We start from the raw sequence: 18,023 nt of genomic DNA, 5'->3' as shown, positions 1-18,023 counted from the left end.
GGAAGGTGCCATTTAAAGTTCAGAGGTCAGGTCACAGCTAGTTTCTAGAGGAAACCTGCTCTCCAAGGATTAACCAAAAAATAGCAAGAACAGTTGAGGGATTGTGGAAGATCCTGGTTAGGTTGGGCAATAGATCCCGAAGTCTTGCCAAAGCCCAGTAACTAGTGATATCCTTGATGCGTTCTGTAACACAACAGGCTTCAGGTTAGTATTGTGGGCAAGGTTCCTGACCTAAAAGAATTGACATTTATGGTAGGAATGCTCATTATTGTTTGAGCAGAACAAATGAATTTCCCTATGTTGAGGAGAGGATGTGTACACCAATCTGTTTTGAGACTTGCACCAACAGACAAGAGAAATCCCAAAACATGATTTAATTTCATACTGTAGTGAAATTCTCTGAACCAAACCAAGGAATCAGAATGCTCAGATGAAAGATACTCAGTGAACAACTGCAAATTCATTCATTCATCTCCATCATTCAAGCTCTTATTTTAAAAAGGTTTACTGAGTGCCCAGTCGGTGCTGGGTACTGCTGAGCTATCACGGACGAAGTCCCCAAGGGAGTTGACAGTCTATTCTTATCAGGGAGTTAAAAAAAAAACTCTCGCATGCATCATTGTTACTGAGATTGCACCGGGATCGGACCAGCCCTTCCCATTCTCCCACGTGGTCCCGGCAGGTGAGCTTGGGGGTGAGCGCGCGCGGCTCTGGGTGTCTGGGCAGTGTGCGAGAGCACGTGTGTCAGAATGGCGCGAGTCACAGTGCGCGTACCGGTGTCGCCGTGGTACGCGTCTCCATAGCTGCCCCAGCCGGCTGTGTGGGTCGGGAGAAGCTGGTGTCTCCCGCCCGGGTACCGGAGGCGGCACGGGAACCACCCCGCGCGCGATTGTGAGTGAGCGTGGGCGCGCGGGGGGCGGGGCGCCGCGCTGGCGGTACCGCGCGCAGGCGCAGAGCGCGGGAGCCGGGCCGGCCGCCGCAGAGCGCCGGGGGCGGGAGGAGCGAGCGCAGGAGGCCATGGCCGCCGCTGCCGCCGTCGGCTGCTGAGGGGCTCGGCCGGTGAGCGCCTGCCGCCACGGACGATGGTGACCGCACGGGCCGGGCCGCTGCCGCCGCCGCTGCCTCCGCCTCCCAAGACGCAGCAACCCAGGCCCGGCGCTGAAGAGCCGCCGCTGTGAGCCGCGCCGTCCCGGCCCCCGCCGCCGCCGCCTGGAGAGAACAGGAGGGCAGGCAAGAGAGCCGGGGAGTTGCGGAGACCGTCAGCCCGCAGCGCCGTCCCGCAGGGAGGGAGGCTGCAGCCAGAGGTGACCGCGCCGCCCGACCCCTTCGCATCTCCGCGGCCCCACGTCCCCGCTCCCCTCCCCCATCCGGTCGCCCCGCTCCTTCCTCTTCGCCCCCTTCGCCCCTTTCCGGCCCACCTTCCTCCCCCTCTCCCCAGCCCCTTCCCGGCCCACCTCCCCTCTTCACCCCCGCCCCTGCCTCCTGTGCTTCAGCCCCTCCCGCCTTCCCCAGGCCGCGACCGGCCCCCTCCGCCTCTTTCATCCCTCGCGGGGCCCAGGGCAGGGCTCCCTCCTCCAGCTCCGAGGCCTCGGCCGCGGCCTCCCCACCCTCGCATCCCTTCGCCTCTCCAGCGCCTGGAGATATCGCTGCATTCCTGAGATGCCCTCGCTCGGGTTCTCCTCTTTAGCCTCTCCAGCAGTCCATTTCCAAGGCATTTTTCTAGTCCCTTCCCGAACTAACCGTTCCCAGCTCCTCTTCTCCAATTTCCCTTCCCAACTTTACCTCTTAGCACCTTTGTCCACTTGGCCTCCACGCTTCCCTCGCCTGTGCCCTTCAGTGGTGTACCTAACCCCAGACTCAACCTGAACGCGTCCGGGCAGCGTAAGAATTGGGGGGTGCAGATAGGCCTGCCAAGAGCGGGGACCCATTGCTTTGCATCCCGTCTGTCAGTCCCTTTTTCTTTCCTTTCCGTACCCGCGGTTTCCTCTTGTGCTGGCTGTTCCTCGGCCCTCCCTCTCCAGTTCTGCTTTGCACACCCGAGAACCCCCAGACACAAGCCCTCCCTTGTGGGATGAGTCCCCAGTTTGTATGGGAATTATGAACTTTGCCTGCATCTTCGTCGCAGGCCTTTTGTTTTGTGGCGCGGCAGAGCCAGCACCCTTGGCGAGACAGGAGGGGAGCTCCCGGGCCTCTTTCCTGGCAGAGTTTTTGCTGAACGTAATCCCCTAGCCCCGGGGCGGCTGTGGCCGCGTTGTTGTTGCTGCTGCTGCTGCTGCTGCGCTGCCTGCTTGCCGCGAGCTGGCTTGGGGTTACTACAGTTCAAGCGCATCTGAGATCAGCAGGCGTGGGGGGAGGAGGTGCAGGGAGAGAGGAAGGGGCCTTTGCAGTGAGAAAGCATCAAAGATTAATGGATGGCTTTGCATCACAGTCTGCAGTAAACAGGAAACTAGTCTGAAAGGAAAGGAGAGGACTGTGTGTCTTTTTATTTTTTAAAATACGGAGTGTGCAGTTCTGCTGAATCTTGAATCATGCCCAAAAGGATGAGCTGTCGGTGCTGCAGTCGTGACCCAAGCTGAGCGCCCAATGGCAGAGGTAGCACTTTTTATTTTCTGTCTGATCCTTAAATTGAAAGATGGCCTTTGTATTTCAGGGCGGACTCTTTGCCGTTTTGGGAGATGATAAGAAATCACAGAATTGCTAGTAGTTTATATAGAATTCAGGTACATACAAAGTTAGCTAGCAACGAGTGGGAGTGGGGAGGACCAGCTATATTTAAAACATGTGCCAATGCTTATGTAAGAAGTGCGTTCTCTTGGTATCTCAGTTCTGGGCTGAGTTTACTTATGATTTTAGGCTCTAGGTTTGCTCTTACATTTTCAGGTCTTACCATACTAACAGATGGATAGTCAGAAAAATCTGTTTCTTAAGATCAGTTTTAGTTGATGGTAGAATTTTCTTTTTTTTATCTGGTTGGGACAAAGCAAGGAGGTTAATGATAAATGACTTTTTTTTTTTTTTTCTTTCTTTTGATGGTGGAAAAAGAGTGTAGAAACTTCCAGCCCAAAATTACATAGAGTATCAGTTATCTAATTATCTAAATTATTGAGTATTATGTCATTCTTATTTTTGCTTTGTGTTTTTAAGACGGAGTTTAGGAGATGTGGGTACTGTTAAATTTTTTTGGTAAGATCACATTTTCCATTTGTTTCTTATTTAACATAGGTTTTCAGCAGAGACCAACTGTGGCCTTGGAAACCTACTTTTTTTTTAATGTTTAGGATGGTTTGTTTAATTTCTTCATATTGAAAAACCAAAATGCTATACTCAGGAGATTATAGAAAAGAGGCCCCCTGTGTTTTCTAACCCACAATCTGAATGGTAAACTGCACATTATACAAGACGTTACTGTGTTTGTAAGTACCCATTGCTGTTACCAAGTCTGGGAAAATAATCTCTTGAAATTGTTAAGGGCTTGAGTGTTCGGGCAGCATTTAATGAACCTTTTCTGTGATTTCTGGAAGGAAATGCTTTTCGTTGTTTTGTTTTGAACTGTTTTACTGTGGAAAGCATCTTTAAGTCACATTTAGTTTATATTACTTGCAGTGACATCATGTTGGAGTATTTTCCCAGTTTTCACAATTCAAGGAGGAAATTTTAAAGAGCTTATATGGAAAGTAAAGCAGTGTAGAAAGTTTATAATTTGCCTTTTGCTGTGTCAAACCTTTAAATTTTCTTTGCTGTCAGCCCTGCTGTTTGTTTTCTAGAATTATTTGGTATTTTGGTTTTAAGAGAATCTCTGTAGTTCCCTCCAACTTTAGAATATGCTCATTAGTCCTGTTTGACACTAAATTTGATAAAAAGATAAATGATAAATAAATAAATTAGATTTGAACTAAACATTATAGAGGTATAATCTCTTCAGGAAACAAGACTTCATTTTTATATCATGTTAATATAATAATAGTGATTTGGTAGGCATGCGTGATTTTAAGTCTCAGGAAACAAGATAACTATTTCAGAATTTTGTGTAGATGTCAGTTTGGTATGTGGTACTAGACTCTAGTGTGTGCAGTTTTTATTTGTAATGGGCATTGCCTGTTGAGTATTTGTACTGAAAGGTTCAAAATGATGAGGTTTGGAAAAATGGGTTTTTTTACTAAAATATGTGTGTTTTCTTACTAAAATATCACTCAAAAATAAAAACCACTTAGGAACCACTTAGCAAGTAATAGATTCATTAATAAATGAACAAACTTTGTTCTGGCCAGGGTCTTTTTTTGTAAATGTAAGTGTGTGTGTGGGATTGAACCACTGGGCTGCTTTACCGCTGGTCTGACCTCTTCCCTCCTATTCTGCATTCTTAGTCCTTTTTATTTTGAGAGGGACTTGCTAAGTTGCTACCTGAAGTTCAGGCTACCCTGAACTTGCAGTCCTCCCGCCTCAGTCTCCTAAATCTTTGGGAGTACAGATGTGTGCCATTGCACCCATCTCCAAGGTCCTTAAAGATACTTGAATCTTGTGTTGACTGGGCTGTGGCATTTGGGGATCTTTCTTCTTGGATATTTTTGTACTGACAGCTTTAGGAACCCAAGATTTTGTTTTCTTTTCTTTTTTTGTTATATTTGTGAGGCAGGAGTGGCAAGAGGGAACTTGTACCATTTTGCTGATAGCCTTCTTTCATAAATAAAGATGATCCCATGTGAGGATTAGGGAGATTCTGTCATGCCCTGCTTGCCCAACTCCAGATTTCTAAAACAGGATTGGTTATTTGTTTAGTTTTTTTTCTTAACCCCTTTCAGAGCTACAATAAATGGTGAAAGTAAGTACATTTTAAAATTATAAAACATTAAAAACAAGAAGGCTCCAAACCAGATGAAATAAATACAGACTGCAAGTTATTAGCTCAGTAATAGACTCCCCTTTTTGTTGCAAAAATAGAAATAGTGATTTATATTGGATTTTAGAATGTGGAAAAATATTTTTCCATTATAGTATAAAGCCTGTCAGTGTTGCTATTTTCTCAATCATGGTAATTTTCACATGTGACTGGTTGATTGTAAGAAAAATCTGTTATTCATGTACTTTGAAATAAATTCCCAAGAAGGCATTGAGTTATCAGTTTGACTACCAAAGTAAATAGTTATTTACTGTGTATTTCCTGAAGGCATTTATATGGCTTAGGTGCATTATACTTTCGTCAACAATTTCTTTTTTAACCCTACTCCCATGATAAAACAAAGATAACCTAGAAAATCTAGCAAACCAACAAAGAAACAAAAAGATAAAAATTACTCCAGACCCACTTTCAAAAGGATATTACAAAGAATATTTCAATATATTTTTCCCTAGGTTTTTTTTTTTTTTTAAATACAGTGGTACCTTAGTATGGTCAGAGGCTTGGCATTAGGACCACCTTCAAATACCAAAATCTGTGAAAACTTAAGTCTATTTGTCTTTTTTTTTTTTTTTTTTTTCCCCCCCAGTACTGGGAATTGATCCTGGGGCACTTTACCACTGAGCTATATCCCTGGCCCTTTTTATTTTTTATTTTGAGATGGGGTCTTGCTGAATTGCCTAGACTGCCCTCCAATTTGCAGTCCTCCTGGCTCAACTTCCCAAGTGTCTGGGATTCCAGGCCTGGCTTAAAATTCTTATATAAATGGCAATGCAACTATGTATCTCCTTCCATATACTTCAAATCATCTCTAGATTATTTACAGTATCTAATATAATGTAAGTATTATGTAAATAGTTGTACAACACAATAATTGTTTAGGGACTAATGACAAGAAAAAGTCTGTGCATATTCAATATAGGTATAATTTCTTTCCCCAGTAGTTTCGAGTTAAAGTTAGTTGAATCCATGGATGCAGACTCTGGACATGGAGTGTTCACTGTAATATCAAGCTTTCTGAAATGCAGTTGAGGTTTCTAAATGATATAGTTTGCAGTAAATGTTGATTAGAGATTTAATTTTTCAGTGTTTTATATTCCCCTTAGGACGCAGCTATTTGGTTTTGATTCTCACATTATTTTTTCTTGTGTAAGAAAATTATTTAAAGGTCTTGTTTTTTTAAAGTAAGCAGAATTACTGTATTTATCCATAAAAATGTTAATTATAAATTATTGATAATATATACATATATACATAGATAAAATGCTTGGTTATGGTAATGATCGATACTTGAACTTTAAAAAACTAAGTTCAGATGCTTTTGAGTTTTAAAAAATCTGAGCTAGGAAGTTATGAATATTGGAGGGTAAGATGGAAATACTGACAAATATTTCACCATAGCATAGCAATCTGTCACTATAATTTTCTTCAGAAATAAATGTTTTCATTTATCCTGTAATGTCTGAAATTACTGCCAAAGCTAGAAATGTGTTTAGCTTTCTCAGCAGAATTCTTAAAAGGATATTGTCAGAGCCAACAATCCAGAATTATCTTTACTTTTAAATTGTCCTTTACCCACTTTTGTTTGTTCTCATATAATTCTTGGATTAATTTGTAGTTCTACCACATGAAACAGGATTATACTGAATTGTCCTTTTAAGATCCTGATAACTGCTTTTCATTTCCTCTCCACCCCTTTGCTTTTTCTTTTCTTTCCATTCTCTGAATACTTATCAACCTCTGAGCAGAGAAGACCTTGCAGACTCAATGCCTGGCTTCTTCCATGTGCCTACATGCCTTGTATCAAAGAAAAAATTTGATAAGCATTATTTTCCCATTTTTGAAAGGAGATTATGGGTCTTTTGGACTAAGAGTTTTCCTTTAGTGATTGATTAAAGGAAACAATATTGCAAATAATCTTTCTTCTCCCTGTATCTTCATCATGAATTTGCTGGATTATAAATTTAGTACTTGAGTTTTGATTTTAAGTAAGCAAAGAAATGGATAGACTGTAAGATGAATAGCTTAGACAAGCTTTTTCATTTAGTAAATATTCAATATTTTCTCTCATTTTAAAAAGCTACGTAAATCTCAATTGCATAGGTGTGAATTTTTTTTCAAGTTAATTGAACAAAAGTTATAGTATCCCCATAGGATGTTTTGTTGCTAAGTGCCTAGATTTGAAGTTAGTGACTTTAAAAAAACAAAAAAACAAAAAACTTTTGAGGTCTTAACATTTAATCAGAATTTAAAGTTTAGGCAGACCTCAAAATATCAGTGTGAAAACACAAGACAGGTTTATTTCATACATATCTAGGAATAGAGATACAGCTAAGGAATTTAGGTTTTATTCTTTTTTTTTTTTTTTCTTTTTTATTTTTTTGTGGTACTAGGAATTGAACCCAGGGGTACTTTGCTATAAAACTACATGCCCAGCCCTGTTTATTTTTTTTATTTTGAATCAGGAGTCTCAAGTAGCTAGGATTACAGACATGTGCCACTGAGCCTGGCTTAGTTTTTGTGTAGTGTATGTCAGTCCTTTATATTCATAAGAGCATGTCTTAAAGTTATTTGTGGCAACTTATTTTTATGTCTTCTTCATTTTAGTTCTGCTCCAAGAAAAAAACAAAACAAACAAAAAAAAAACATGGCTGCAAAGGAGAAACTGGAGGCAGTGTTAAATGTGGCCCTGAGGGTGCCCAGCATCATGCTGTTGGATGTCCTCTACAGATGGGATGTCAGCTCCTTTTTCCAGCAGATCCAAAGAAGTAGCCTCAATAACAACCCTCTTTTTCAGTATAAGTATTTGGCTCTTAATATGCATTACGTAGGTAAGTGTCTGCATCACATTTTCTTATAACCTTGTTGTAAGCATTCTGATGTATGTCTTTCTTTTTTTGAATTTGAGTAAAATGAGGTTCAGTTACATAGAGATGACTGTGGTATACTCATTAAAGAATGTTTGTGAATCTTGTTTGTAGTTTTTGTCTTACCATTGCATATGAATTACTAGGACTAGAAAAGAGCAAGCAGTGTTAGATGTATTTTATTAGATAAAACCAAAATCGGAAGAAAATATTTTAGCTTTTTATATGATTAAATGTAAAGAATGGAAAATACTTTTCCAGGTATTTGGTGCCTTCAAATTTGTCTTTATTTTGGCCTGTGGTAGTAATTCAGAAAGTTGTATTAAATGCAGTATTTACTGTTCCGTGAGACAAATGAAAACATTCCATTTAAAGAAAGAGCTTTAATTTCAATTAAACGAAATATAGGCAATGGGACTGTAATATGATATTTTCTTCCTTAAAAAATTTTTCCTAGCTGAGCATGGTGGTATATACCTTGTAGTCCCAACTCCTTGGAGGACTGCAACAGAAGGATCACTTGAGACCAGCCTGGACAGCAAAGCCAGACCCTTTCTCAGTAAAACCAAACAAATTCTGGAGTTATAATTTATATGCTTTGAGGTTAGTGGTAAGAGTAATGAGGAGAGATTAAAGAAATTAAAGTCAAGAAATACAGGCGTGAAGGGTAAAATTCATCAAGAATAAGTCAGTATACTTAGGTTTTAGGTTAATTTTTTAGTTTATATGTAATGAGCATCACATTTTTATTAACATTTCTATTACATAACCCTGGATATATTTTGAATGGTGTTATTATAGTGGTTTGATGTTAATGTTTTTATTATTGGAATTATTCATCATGAAGTATACCTCTTATGAAATTGTTCTTTTTCTGTAGTTTTATTTTTATCTATAAAAAGGACTTTTTGAGTTTTGAATCTTAGCCCTAAGAACCCCTTACTAAAAAGTAAATTCTCTGAGAGTTCCAAGTAAGCCATTGTGGGAAGAGGTATGGTGTTGGTAGAAAAGAGATTACAGAACATGGGGATTCAGTAAACTCATCTTTTGTCAGTGTACTACCTTGGGAAAGTCTGAGAAATGAGAAGGGACTTTTATGTAATTAAATGAGAAGGTTCTTTTACTATAATTCTGAACCCTTTATTAAAGGCTTTGTATGTTAGCTAATTTATGGAAAGTAATTCCAGTCGGTTGTAGGAGAACAATTGTGTACTTAGATTTTTAGCTTAACCAACAAAGTAATTCACACTGTAGTGTTAAAAATGTGCTTATCATATATAATTTCTGAAAAGATTGAAATATTTCTTACAAAAATATCTACCTAAGAACCAGACATTAATTTTAGAAATTGAATGGGTCGAATGGTAGAGGTGTCATACTTTGGCTTATAGCTTTGGGAACTCTACTAAACCATCTTAAGTAACACTTTTTACATGTCATGGTAGAGTAAACTCAAACTCTTAGCATTACTTTTACTACTAGCCTCTGATATGAACAGATATTTTCAGCGTGAACAATTTTTTGGAGTAACCTTCATCTAAGTATTATCTAGTGTTTATATAATGCTTCAGTTTATAGAATTCATTTCTAATTACATTGTTAAAGTTCTTCATTTTTAAAATAGGTAATGTATTTGTTTTCAGAAACCAAAACATAAGAAAGTGTTTCTTTCCTATCTCTGTTCCTCATCCACTAAGTTCTCAGTCTGAACCCCGTCAAGTAGCTATTATTATTTCTTTGTGTATAACTTGAGATATTTTTATGCGTGTATATATAAGTAAATATAAACCTATATATTTTCCTTTTTTGTAACAGATGTTACAAAATAATGTTGGTTTTGCTTATGTATTGTGGAACTATAACTACAGCTTTTAGATAATCATGAAATAGTTTTGTATGTTTGTTTATTTATTTTTTTGTTGACACTTTCCATTTTGCCAAATCTTAAGATTCTGGTTGAATTTTTTTCTTTTAAGTTTTAGAATTTAATCAATTAGAAAAGACTTCCTCCTCCTTCAGTTCTTAAAGAATTCTCTTATGTTTTATCTTATTATTTTTGTGGTTTCACTTTTTATGTCTGAATCTTCTGTTCACTTGAAATTTATCTGCATATACCATTTTTTTATAGATATTTTAATTTTTCTAAATAATTTCTATTTTTAATTTATCACATCTTTTCTTCACTGATTATTATATACTAAATTCTCACATATTAGTTTGCTTCATTCTAAACTTTTCTCCTTTTCCTTTAGTGTATATGCCTTTTTGTGGACTATTAGCATACTATCTTATTTATTGAGGATTTAGATTATATTTTACTGTCTGATAGTATTAGTCCCTTCATTTTCCTTTATTATTTCCTCAGTGCTTTTATTTTACATTTCTGTACAAACTTATCAGTCTTATTACCCTAAAAAAAAGCCCTGTTGGCAATTTTATTGAAATGGCACTGTTAATACAGTTTTAAGTTCTAGTGAAGCGATAGCATAAGGATGCTCTTCTCCATGCAAGAAAACATTAAGCCTTCCTGTGATCCAGATTTGTTTTGAGTCCTTGAGTGTCAGCCCTCCCTCCCCTAGATTTTTTTCCTCCTTTTTGATTCTTCCTCCCCCACCCCCTTTAAACTTCTTTAAGTGTTGAGTTTATCCAGAATTTGTGTTCAGTTTTCATCTTGGTTGCCAAGGTAATGTCACAGTTTTGATTTCAGGTCTGTTGTCTTCATGTTGTATTGCCCTTTGATCATCTCAGTCTGGAGCTGGTGTTCTTCCTCTGTGACCCATGGCACTCAGTTTACACCACTGTGGTTCTTATTGTGCTGCATATCAGGGTCCTTCTGCTTATCTCTAGTCCCAGCTAGACTGTGAGTTCTCTTTCATTTGGAAGGGTGTTATCTGTATGGGTTCTTTGGCTAATCCTGTGGAGTGAATAGTGGTGTACACACTCTAAAGTCAGGTTTTGAATAAGAGCGAATGGAATTTTAGGGAGTAAAAAAGATGGAGCTACCTCCTTAAGGGAGAGGAAATGGAACTCAGTTTGTGCTTGTTGAATATGGAAACATTTAAGTGGGCCATATCTCAGGCATCACAAGATATAGGATGTCCACTTAGAATAAGAAATAAGTGTATGTTTTTGCATATGTCGATACTCAAAGTGACAAAAGAAATTCAGATCCTTTATAGAGAGAAAAGCAGTTATTTGAGTGTTCTTTGGAAAGTGTGAAAAGAAAGTGAAATGGAAGAGAAGTTAGAGGGTAAAAGAAAATCCATGTCACAGAGCCAGAGAATAACAGGGTATTGAGGATTGTTGCTTTAGATGCTGAACCAACAATAAGCAGACTATATTAATTTGACAAGTACACAGCACTGACTTCAGAGTTTCTTTAGAGTGGGAGAATAAAGGGGATATATAGATCATAGAGGGGGAAATAGATGGTTAGAAACTGGAAACCCTGAATATAGCTGGTTTAAAACATTTTTCAGTACAATGAGAAAAATGGATAATAGGAAAAGGAACGATCACTGTGAAGGAGAAGTATTTGTTGGTTTCCAAGATGGGGAAGAGCTACACATCCTTGAAAGAAAGCCAAGGACCTGCATCAAGCAGAATGATTTGAAGGAGATGTAGAAGAGCAAGGGTCTTTTGGAATCCGAGAAATAAGATCTTGACTCAAATGAATGAGGCAGCTTTTGAGAAAGACATTAAGACTCCCTTTCTTCTTTGGGACTAGAGAGATGAGAGAATTTGTGTAAAACAAATTAGATATTGAGGAAAGCTAGATGATGACAGGAATTGTGTTGCCCCTTGGTGTGCTGAATTTGGTTATAAAGCAGAAAATCTATGAAGAAAGTGACAAATGCTATGTATTTTCAACAAGAACAAATCCATTGTGATATTAAGGGTGCTGAATGAACTTTGGCAGTAAAATTGAAAACCTCAGGAATTTTTGAAACCTAACTGGAAAGTAATTTATTTTAAGCTCTTTTCTAGTGTAATTAATTGGGAGATTAAATTAGAATCATTTTTTATTTATATCTCTCTTAATTTCTGCTACAGGTTATATTCTAAGTGTTGTGTTACTCACGTTACCCAGGCAGCATCTGGTCCAGCTTTATTTATATTTTTTGACTGCCCTGCTCCTTTATGCTGGACATCAAATCTCCAGGTAACAGTGTGACCCTTTTTTTGAAATGTATGACTGAATTTAAAGTTTTGTTTTGCCAGTAAAATTGCTGATAAAAATAAATATGTAAGAAGCTAAGACTTTGGTAAGTATCCAAAACAGATGTTTTTAATATTTGTTTTCTAAATAAATATTGGTGTTCAGAACTAATAGCTGGGGTTATGTTCAAATTTTATTTCCATTTAAAAATAAGCTTAATATGACACAGGCCTTGAATTTATGTTTAAGGATATTCTTATATTTTTTAATATTGCCTGAGAAAAGAAGAATTTCCTACAGTAGGTTTTTGGAACATCATAACTCCTACAAACTTTATTTTCCTTTCATTTTAGGAAGTCACATTATTGATGTGTGAGAATCAGTATAAACTACAATCATGTAGAGTGAGTGATAGAAATTATTTGATAAAACTAATTTTTTATCTTATAACTTCTGCCTCTTCAACAATATTGTCTCTTTACCTTGGTCTGCTAGACTTTAATTTTAAGACTCAGGTCAGCCAATGCAGATGAGCTTCCAACCTTTGAAACATTGTCAAAATATAGGTGAACCAAAAGTGACACCACAAATGCAATAAGGTAGAATTAATTCTGGAGACAGGTCTTTTGGAATTTAGGTTTCATGAACTTTGATTGAAATGTACTTACTGTAATAAAATACTCCCAATTCAGGGAGGAGTGGCATTTAACCTTGTATACATAAAGGTAGTAACAGTCACCTAAAGTTATATCACCCAGAGATAGATTTGTTAATATTCTGATGTTGTCTTCCAGTTTTTTTATACCATTCATTTCTCACCACTTCAGTGGAAATGAAAGAGCAAGAGAATTATAATTATTTGCTGGCTTTTGGCCCTCGTGTAGATGCAGGACTGCCATCCTCCTTAATATTTTATATGCTTATCTCTCAGAGTTCTCGAGAAGCTTCCCCAAAACTCAGTCTTCTCTTTTCTTTTTGGGTACTGGGGATTGAGCTCAGGGGTACTCTACCACTGAGCCACATCCCCAGCCCTATTTTGTATTTTATTTAGAGACAGGGTCCCACTGAGTTGCTTAGTGCCACACTTTTGCTGAGGCTGGCTTTGAACTCATGATCCTCCTGCCTCAGCCTCTGAGCTGCTCTGATTACAGGCATGCGCCACCACACCCAACTGAAACTCAGTCTTCTGCATTTGTTTCTTCTGTTCCTACCTGGTTGACTTTCCCTGCTCAATTTGGTCCCTGGAGGGTAATTTTACTCTTTAATTTATGCCATTATCCTTGTGCAGGGTATGCCATCTGACGCAAAATCTGGAGCTTCCATAGTAGTATCATGCTCCTTGTAATCCTCACAATGTTCAACTCAAGCTGAGTTCCACTGTGTTATACATTGATGTCCTCAGGTTGACTCCCTCACGAAAACAATTAAGTCCTTTCCTATAGCATTTCCATAGAACTTTACTAGACCAAGGGCCAGGACTGACTATTTTGTTCATTCTTAAACAAAAATTCTATCTGTAGAGTATCTGGAGTTACCTTTTTAATGTGCAAAGGAGTGCCTGGGCACCTAAGAGCTTTTCACATAGTTTGTGAATGGGTGGGTGGTTGGTTGGGTAGACTCAAATTCTAGGTTATTTATTTGCTGTTCTGTAACCTTGGCTATTGCCAGAGAGATAACCCTTATTTTCCTCACCTATAAAATGACATTATCTTGAAGGACTATTGCAAGATTCAGTAAGATGAGGCATGTAAGTTTCTTAGCACAATTTCTGACATACAGTAAGTACTTAATGAATTTTCACTCATTCTTATGTCTTGTGTTTAATCACAGGAATGTTTTGTGAGCATTTTTTTGTGTCATTGATCTTTGAAAAATTATTTTTTAAAGGGTAGAGTGTTCCATGGTATAGTCATAATAAGATGATAAGTTTTTAGAGTGAATAATCTTGATTTTGATGATCAATCAGAATCTCAAAGCTGAAAGTAGAGTCGTTAGATCTGTTGCTTTTATTACTTATAATTCTGGTTGAAAAAAGTATGAACCTGCCCTTTTCTTCATGATTTTTCTGTTTCCATGTGATTTATTGGTATAGTGATGGCTGAAACCATGTAGCTATGTTTTTGTCTATAATGTCACCAATCCATGCATTTTCAGAGAGGTCAAAATTCTATTATGTAAGGACACAAAGCAGCTTCTGAGGTTTAAAAAAAAGGCACTTTTTCTGACCATTCTTGTGGCAATTTCAATTTTTCTGTTTTAGTTTATGGGAATGTTTTTGAAATTTATTTTCATTATTAAAAAATTAAAATAAGCAATAAAAAGAATTTTAATAATATTTGAGTGGGTGAAAATACTTCATATTTCATTTTGATCCTCACTATAATCCTTTGGTATTTACAGATGAAACAGTGAAGTAGGCCAGCAGCTGAGAAGGGACAGTCCTAGACTTTAACTTGAATGTAGGTTTTCTGATTCTTAACTTCAGTCCTCTTTGGGAGGTAGCATGATTAGTGGAAAGACAATTAGTTTTAGGGTTAGTTTTACTACTTGGTAAATATGTTACCTCAGCAAATTACTTCTTTGGCACTGTAGATAGTACTTCTGTTAGAGTTTTGATGTTAAGTGAATGAATTTCAAAATATGGCACATTTTAGTATTTTTCTTCAGTATAATTTATACTGTATAGTGCTTTCTCACAAAAGGTTATCAAAGACATGCTATCCTTGAATAATTCATAACGTGTCACTTTTAATAAATATTGAAGTTTGAACTTGCCACATTTATAGGATATTGAGGTTGGAGGACTTAATTTTAAAAATATTAATAGTTCAGATTTCGTAGGACAGCTTAATAACTGACCTTCCTTTTTTTTTAAAATAACAGCTTTTTTATTAAGATACAATTTACATACCCCTTTATTGCATATGGCTTTTTGGTTTTTAGAGTGTTTGCAGAGTTGTGCAAACTATCACCACAATTGATTTTAGATTTTTACTGCCCCATCAGGAAACCCCCGTATCCATTAACACACTCCCATTTCCCACCACTCTCCTGTTCCCAGCTGTAGGCAACCATTAGTCTTATTTTCTGTCTCTTCAATTAGCTTATTTTGGATATTTTATATACATTGGATTGTACTAAACATGGTCCTTTGTACTTGGTTCTTTCATTTAGCAAGGTTCATCCATATTCTAACATGTATCAGTACTTTATTTTTCTGTCCCAATTATAGTCGGTTGTATGGATATGCTGCATTTTGTTTACCCATTCATCTATTAATGGACACTTGGGTTTCTACTTTTTGGCTGTTATGAATAATGTTATAGGCATTTTTGTGTGGATGTGTGTTTTTTAATTTTCCTTGGGCATTTTCCTTGCAGTGGAATTTTAGTATTTTATGGACTCTATATTTAACTTTTTAAGAACTGCCAGACTCTTTTTTGTTGTTGTTAATTTTTCTTGGTACTGGGGATTGAATTCGGGGGTACTTAGCCACTGAGCCGTATTCCCAGCCCTATTTATATTTTATTTAGAGACAGGACCTCATTTTTTAGGGCCTCACTTGTTTGTGAGCTCCATTTTTTCTATAGCCTTGTCAACATTTATTGGTGTCTTGTCATTTTTAATAAAGTCATCATAGTGAATAGTGAATATGAAGAGGTGTTTCATTGTTCTTTTGATTTTCATTACTTTTGGCTAATGATGTCAAGCCTCCTTTCATATTTTCATTTACCATTTGGAAAATTTTAATTCATTTTTCATTCATTTTATTCAGTATTCATTGTCTATTATTTAATTGGGTTTTTTTTATTGTTCAGTTGTAGAAATTCTTTATATATTCTAAATACAAGCCCCTTCTACTTATAACTCTATAAAATCCTTTCCTTCTTGAAGTTCTTTTTTCATTTGTGCAATTTGTGGACTACTGACAATCAGTCCTAAGCACTAATAAACACTTGGAAACTTTTCCATTCCCCTGTGATAGCCTCTTATTTTTTAACTGAAGCCGGGAGCATAAAGACTGTGTAAGATGTGTGAAAAAGACCTCAAATATGTAGCTTGCAATTAGAAAGATTCTTGCTATGAAAAAGTTCATGGGTTAAAAAGTTAAACAACAAAACCTAGGAGCTCACTATTCCATCAACTGATTCAAAACCTTTATACAACCGTCTCTTAAGCAATCTAAGTCCCTGAACAACCTAGGAACAATCTGTACATCCTGGCCACTTATGAGAAGCTTTCAAAAGATGTTAAGTCCAAGGAAACCTAATCTTTTGCACAAAACAAAGTAGAGGCTCTCCAATTTATCTTTTGCAATGTGTACAAACAAAGCATCACTCAGTACAAAAGATTCCAGATGCTAAGATGTTCAAATACCAATACTTACTAAGTTTTTTATGTGCACAAACACATACCTACTGTGCTTTTAGCACTGTGCTAGCAACTGAATTGTTCATCTACACAGGGTTTATTTAAGTTATTTTGACTTCTTGTTTCTCTCTTTAGCTTCTTTCTGGCCTCTCAGATATTTAGTCAATTTTATTTCTATCAAAATTAAAAGTTGAAAATATAAACAGATTAATTGAATGATTTCTTTATTTATAGTAATGATTCTCAGCTAAGGACAGTTTTGTCCTCCCAGAAAACAAAGTCTAGGGACATGATTTGGTTGTCACAACTGCAGTTTTCACAGTGTGACTAAATAATGGTAAAGGTAAATGCTGCTCCTAGTTAGTAAACCTTACCACAGCAGGTACTGTGTTTTTCCTATTGTAGTATCCATAGGGCCTAACAGAGTGTTAGCAATATATTATGTACAACAATTTCTTTACAACTTAAAAAAGTGTGCAGAGCATATTAATTTTCCTTAGAAATTTTGTTAAGTGATTTAGAGTTTAAGAAACTCTAAAGACAAACTTTTAAAAAGAAGCTAAAGAAGGCTTTGAAATAGTACAAAATAGTTAACACGTCTCAATAAGAATAAATTCCAGAATATTGTTGAGTTTGCTGAGTTATATTATAAAACATCTGTAATATGACAGAATCAAATAGGCGAGAAACATGGCAGGGAGCTCCTCTCTGCAGTCTCCTTTGCCCCCGCCGAGAGCTCCTGGGATGAGAGCCCCTTTGGGGCACCTTTTGGCTTTCCCCTTGAGGATAGGGCTCTTGCATTGATGCTTCTTAATTGAGATGAAATTAACGTACTGTAAAATTGACCATTAAGGTGACATATAGTAGTACATTTACATAGCTATCACCTTTATCTAACTCTGAAACATTTTAAAATAAAACCTGTTATTCATTAAACAGTTAGTTCTACTTCCTCCTCTTCTAGCCCCTGGCAACCACTTTCTGTCTTTGTGGGATTTTCCTGTCCCTTTTTTAAACTGATCTATTAGATAGGGATATGGTGTGGCTAGAAATAAATTACTTTGGCTTTAGAGGCCTAGGTAGTTCTGGGACTCACTCTCTAAAATATAAATTTATTTCCTTAAGAGTGTTTCAAACACTTTGTAAACATGGTATTTTATTTTAAACTTCATGATTTTCAATTCTTTCTCAGAACTGTATAAAACATAGTAATTTTATTGGTGATTACCTATAATAATCAGGAATGTATCTGTTCTTTGCATAGACATAAGAGTTACTCAGCCACTGTACGACTGACATTTGACACCAGACAGTTCTTAGTTCTGGGGAAATGTCATGTGCATTGTAGAATGTTTAGCAGCATCTTTGGCTTTTACTACTAGGTCCCAGTAGCTTCCTTTTCTCCTCCCCCCAGTTGTGATAACCAGAAATGTTTCCGGATAGTACAAGATGTCCCTTCCAAGGCAGAATTTCTCCTGGTTGGCAAATACTGCATTGAAATTATTATTCTTGAGAGTCTGGATATATATTCTTCTTGAGAGACTGAATATATTAATGTCAGAAATAGTCCTTAGAGAGTGATATAGAGAATTGTTAAATCACCCGTGGAGCTTACTCAGTCACCGACTTTTATAATCATCCCCAAAACTGTTCCTATTCTTTAAAAAATATGTATTTTAGTTTTAAATTTTCAATTTTTATCAGTACTCAGCTGTTTGATTATGTAAGGGGC

At 37.3% G+C, this 18,023-nt stretch overlaps 1 protein-coding gene across 2 annotated transcripts in view; it reads left to right on the top strand.

Annotated features, from left to right (window-relative positions):
* The first annotated feature begins 958 nt into the window (after nucleotides 1-958).
* Nucleotides 959-18,023, top strand: part of Rnf145 (ring finger protein 145) — a 38,688-nt gene continuing 21,623 nt past the window's right edge. The window contains exons 1-4 of one of the 2 annotated variants that reach the window (XM_047555411.1): nucleotides 959-1,304; nucleotides 2,429-2,592; nucleotides 7,502-7,725; nucleotides 11,815-11,923. In XM_047555411.1, the coding sequence (XP_047411367.1) occupies nucleotides 7,542-7,725; nucleotides 11,815-11,923 (293 nt within the window). In that variant the 5' untranslated portion in view covers nucleotides 959-1,304; nucleotides 2,429-2,592; nucleotides 7,502-7,541. The remainder of the gene's footprint in view (nucleotides 1,305-2,428; nucleotides 2,593-7,501; nucleotides 7,726-11,814; nucleotides 11,924-18,023) is intronic. The other variant, XM_047555410.1, reaches the window with a different exon arrangement.

Source organism: Sciurus carolinensis, chromosome 6 (genome assembly GCF_902686445.1).
Source record: "Sciurus carolinensis chromosome 6, mSciCar1.2, whole genome shotgun sequence".
NCBI classification, from domain to species: Eukaryota; Metazoa; Chordata; class Mammalia; order Rodentia; family Sciuridae; genus Sciurus; species Sciurus carolinensis.
The sequence above is the reverse complement of the archived record's forward strand: the minus strand, read 5'-3'. Positions and strand labels throughout refer to the sequence as shown.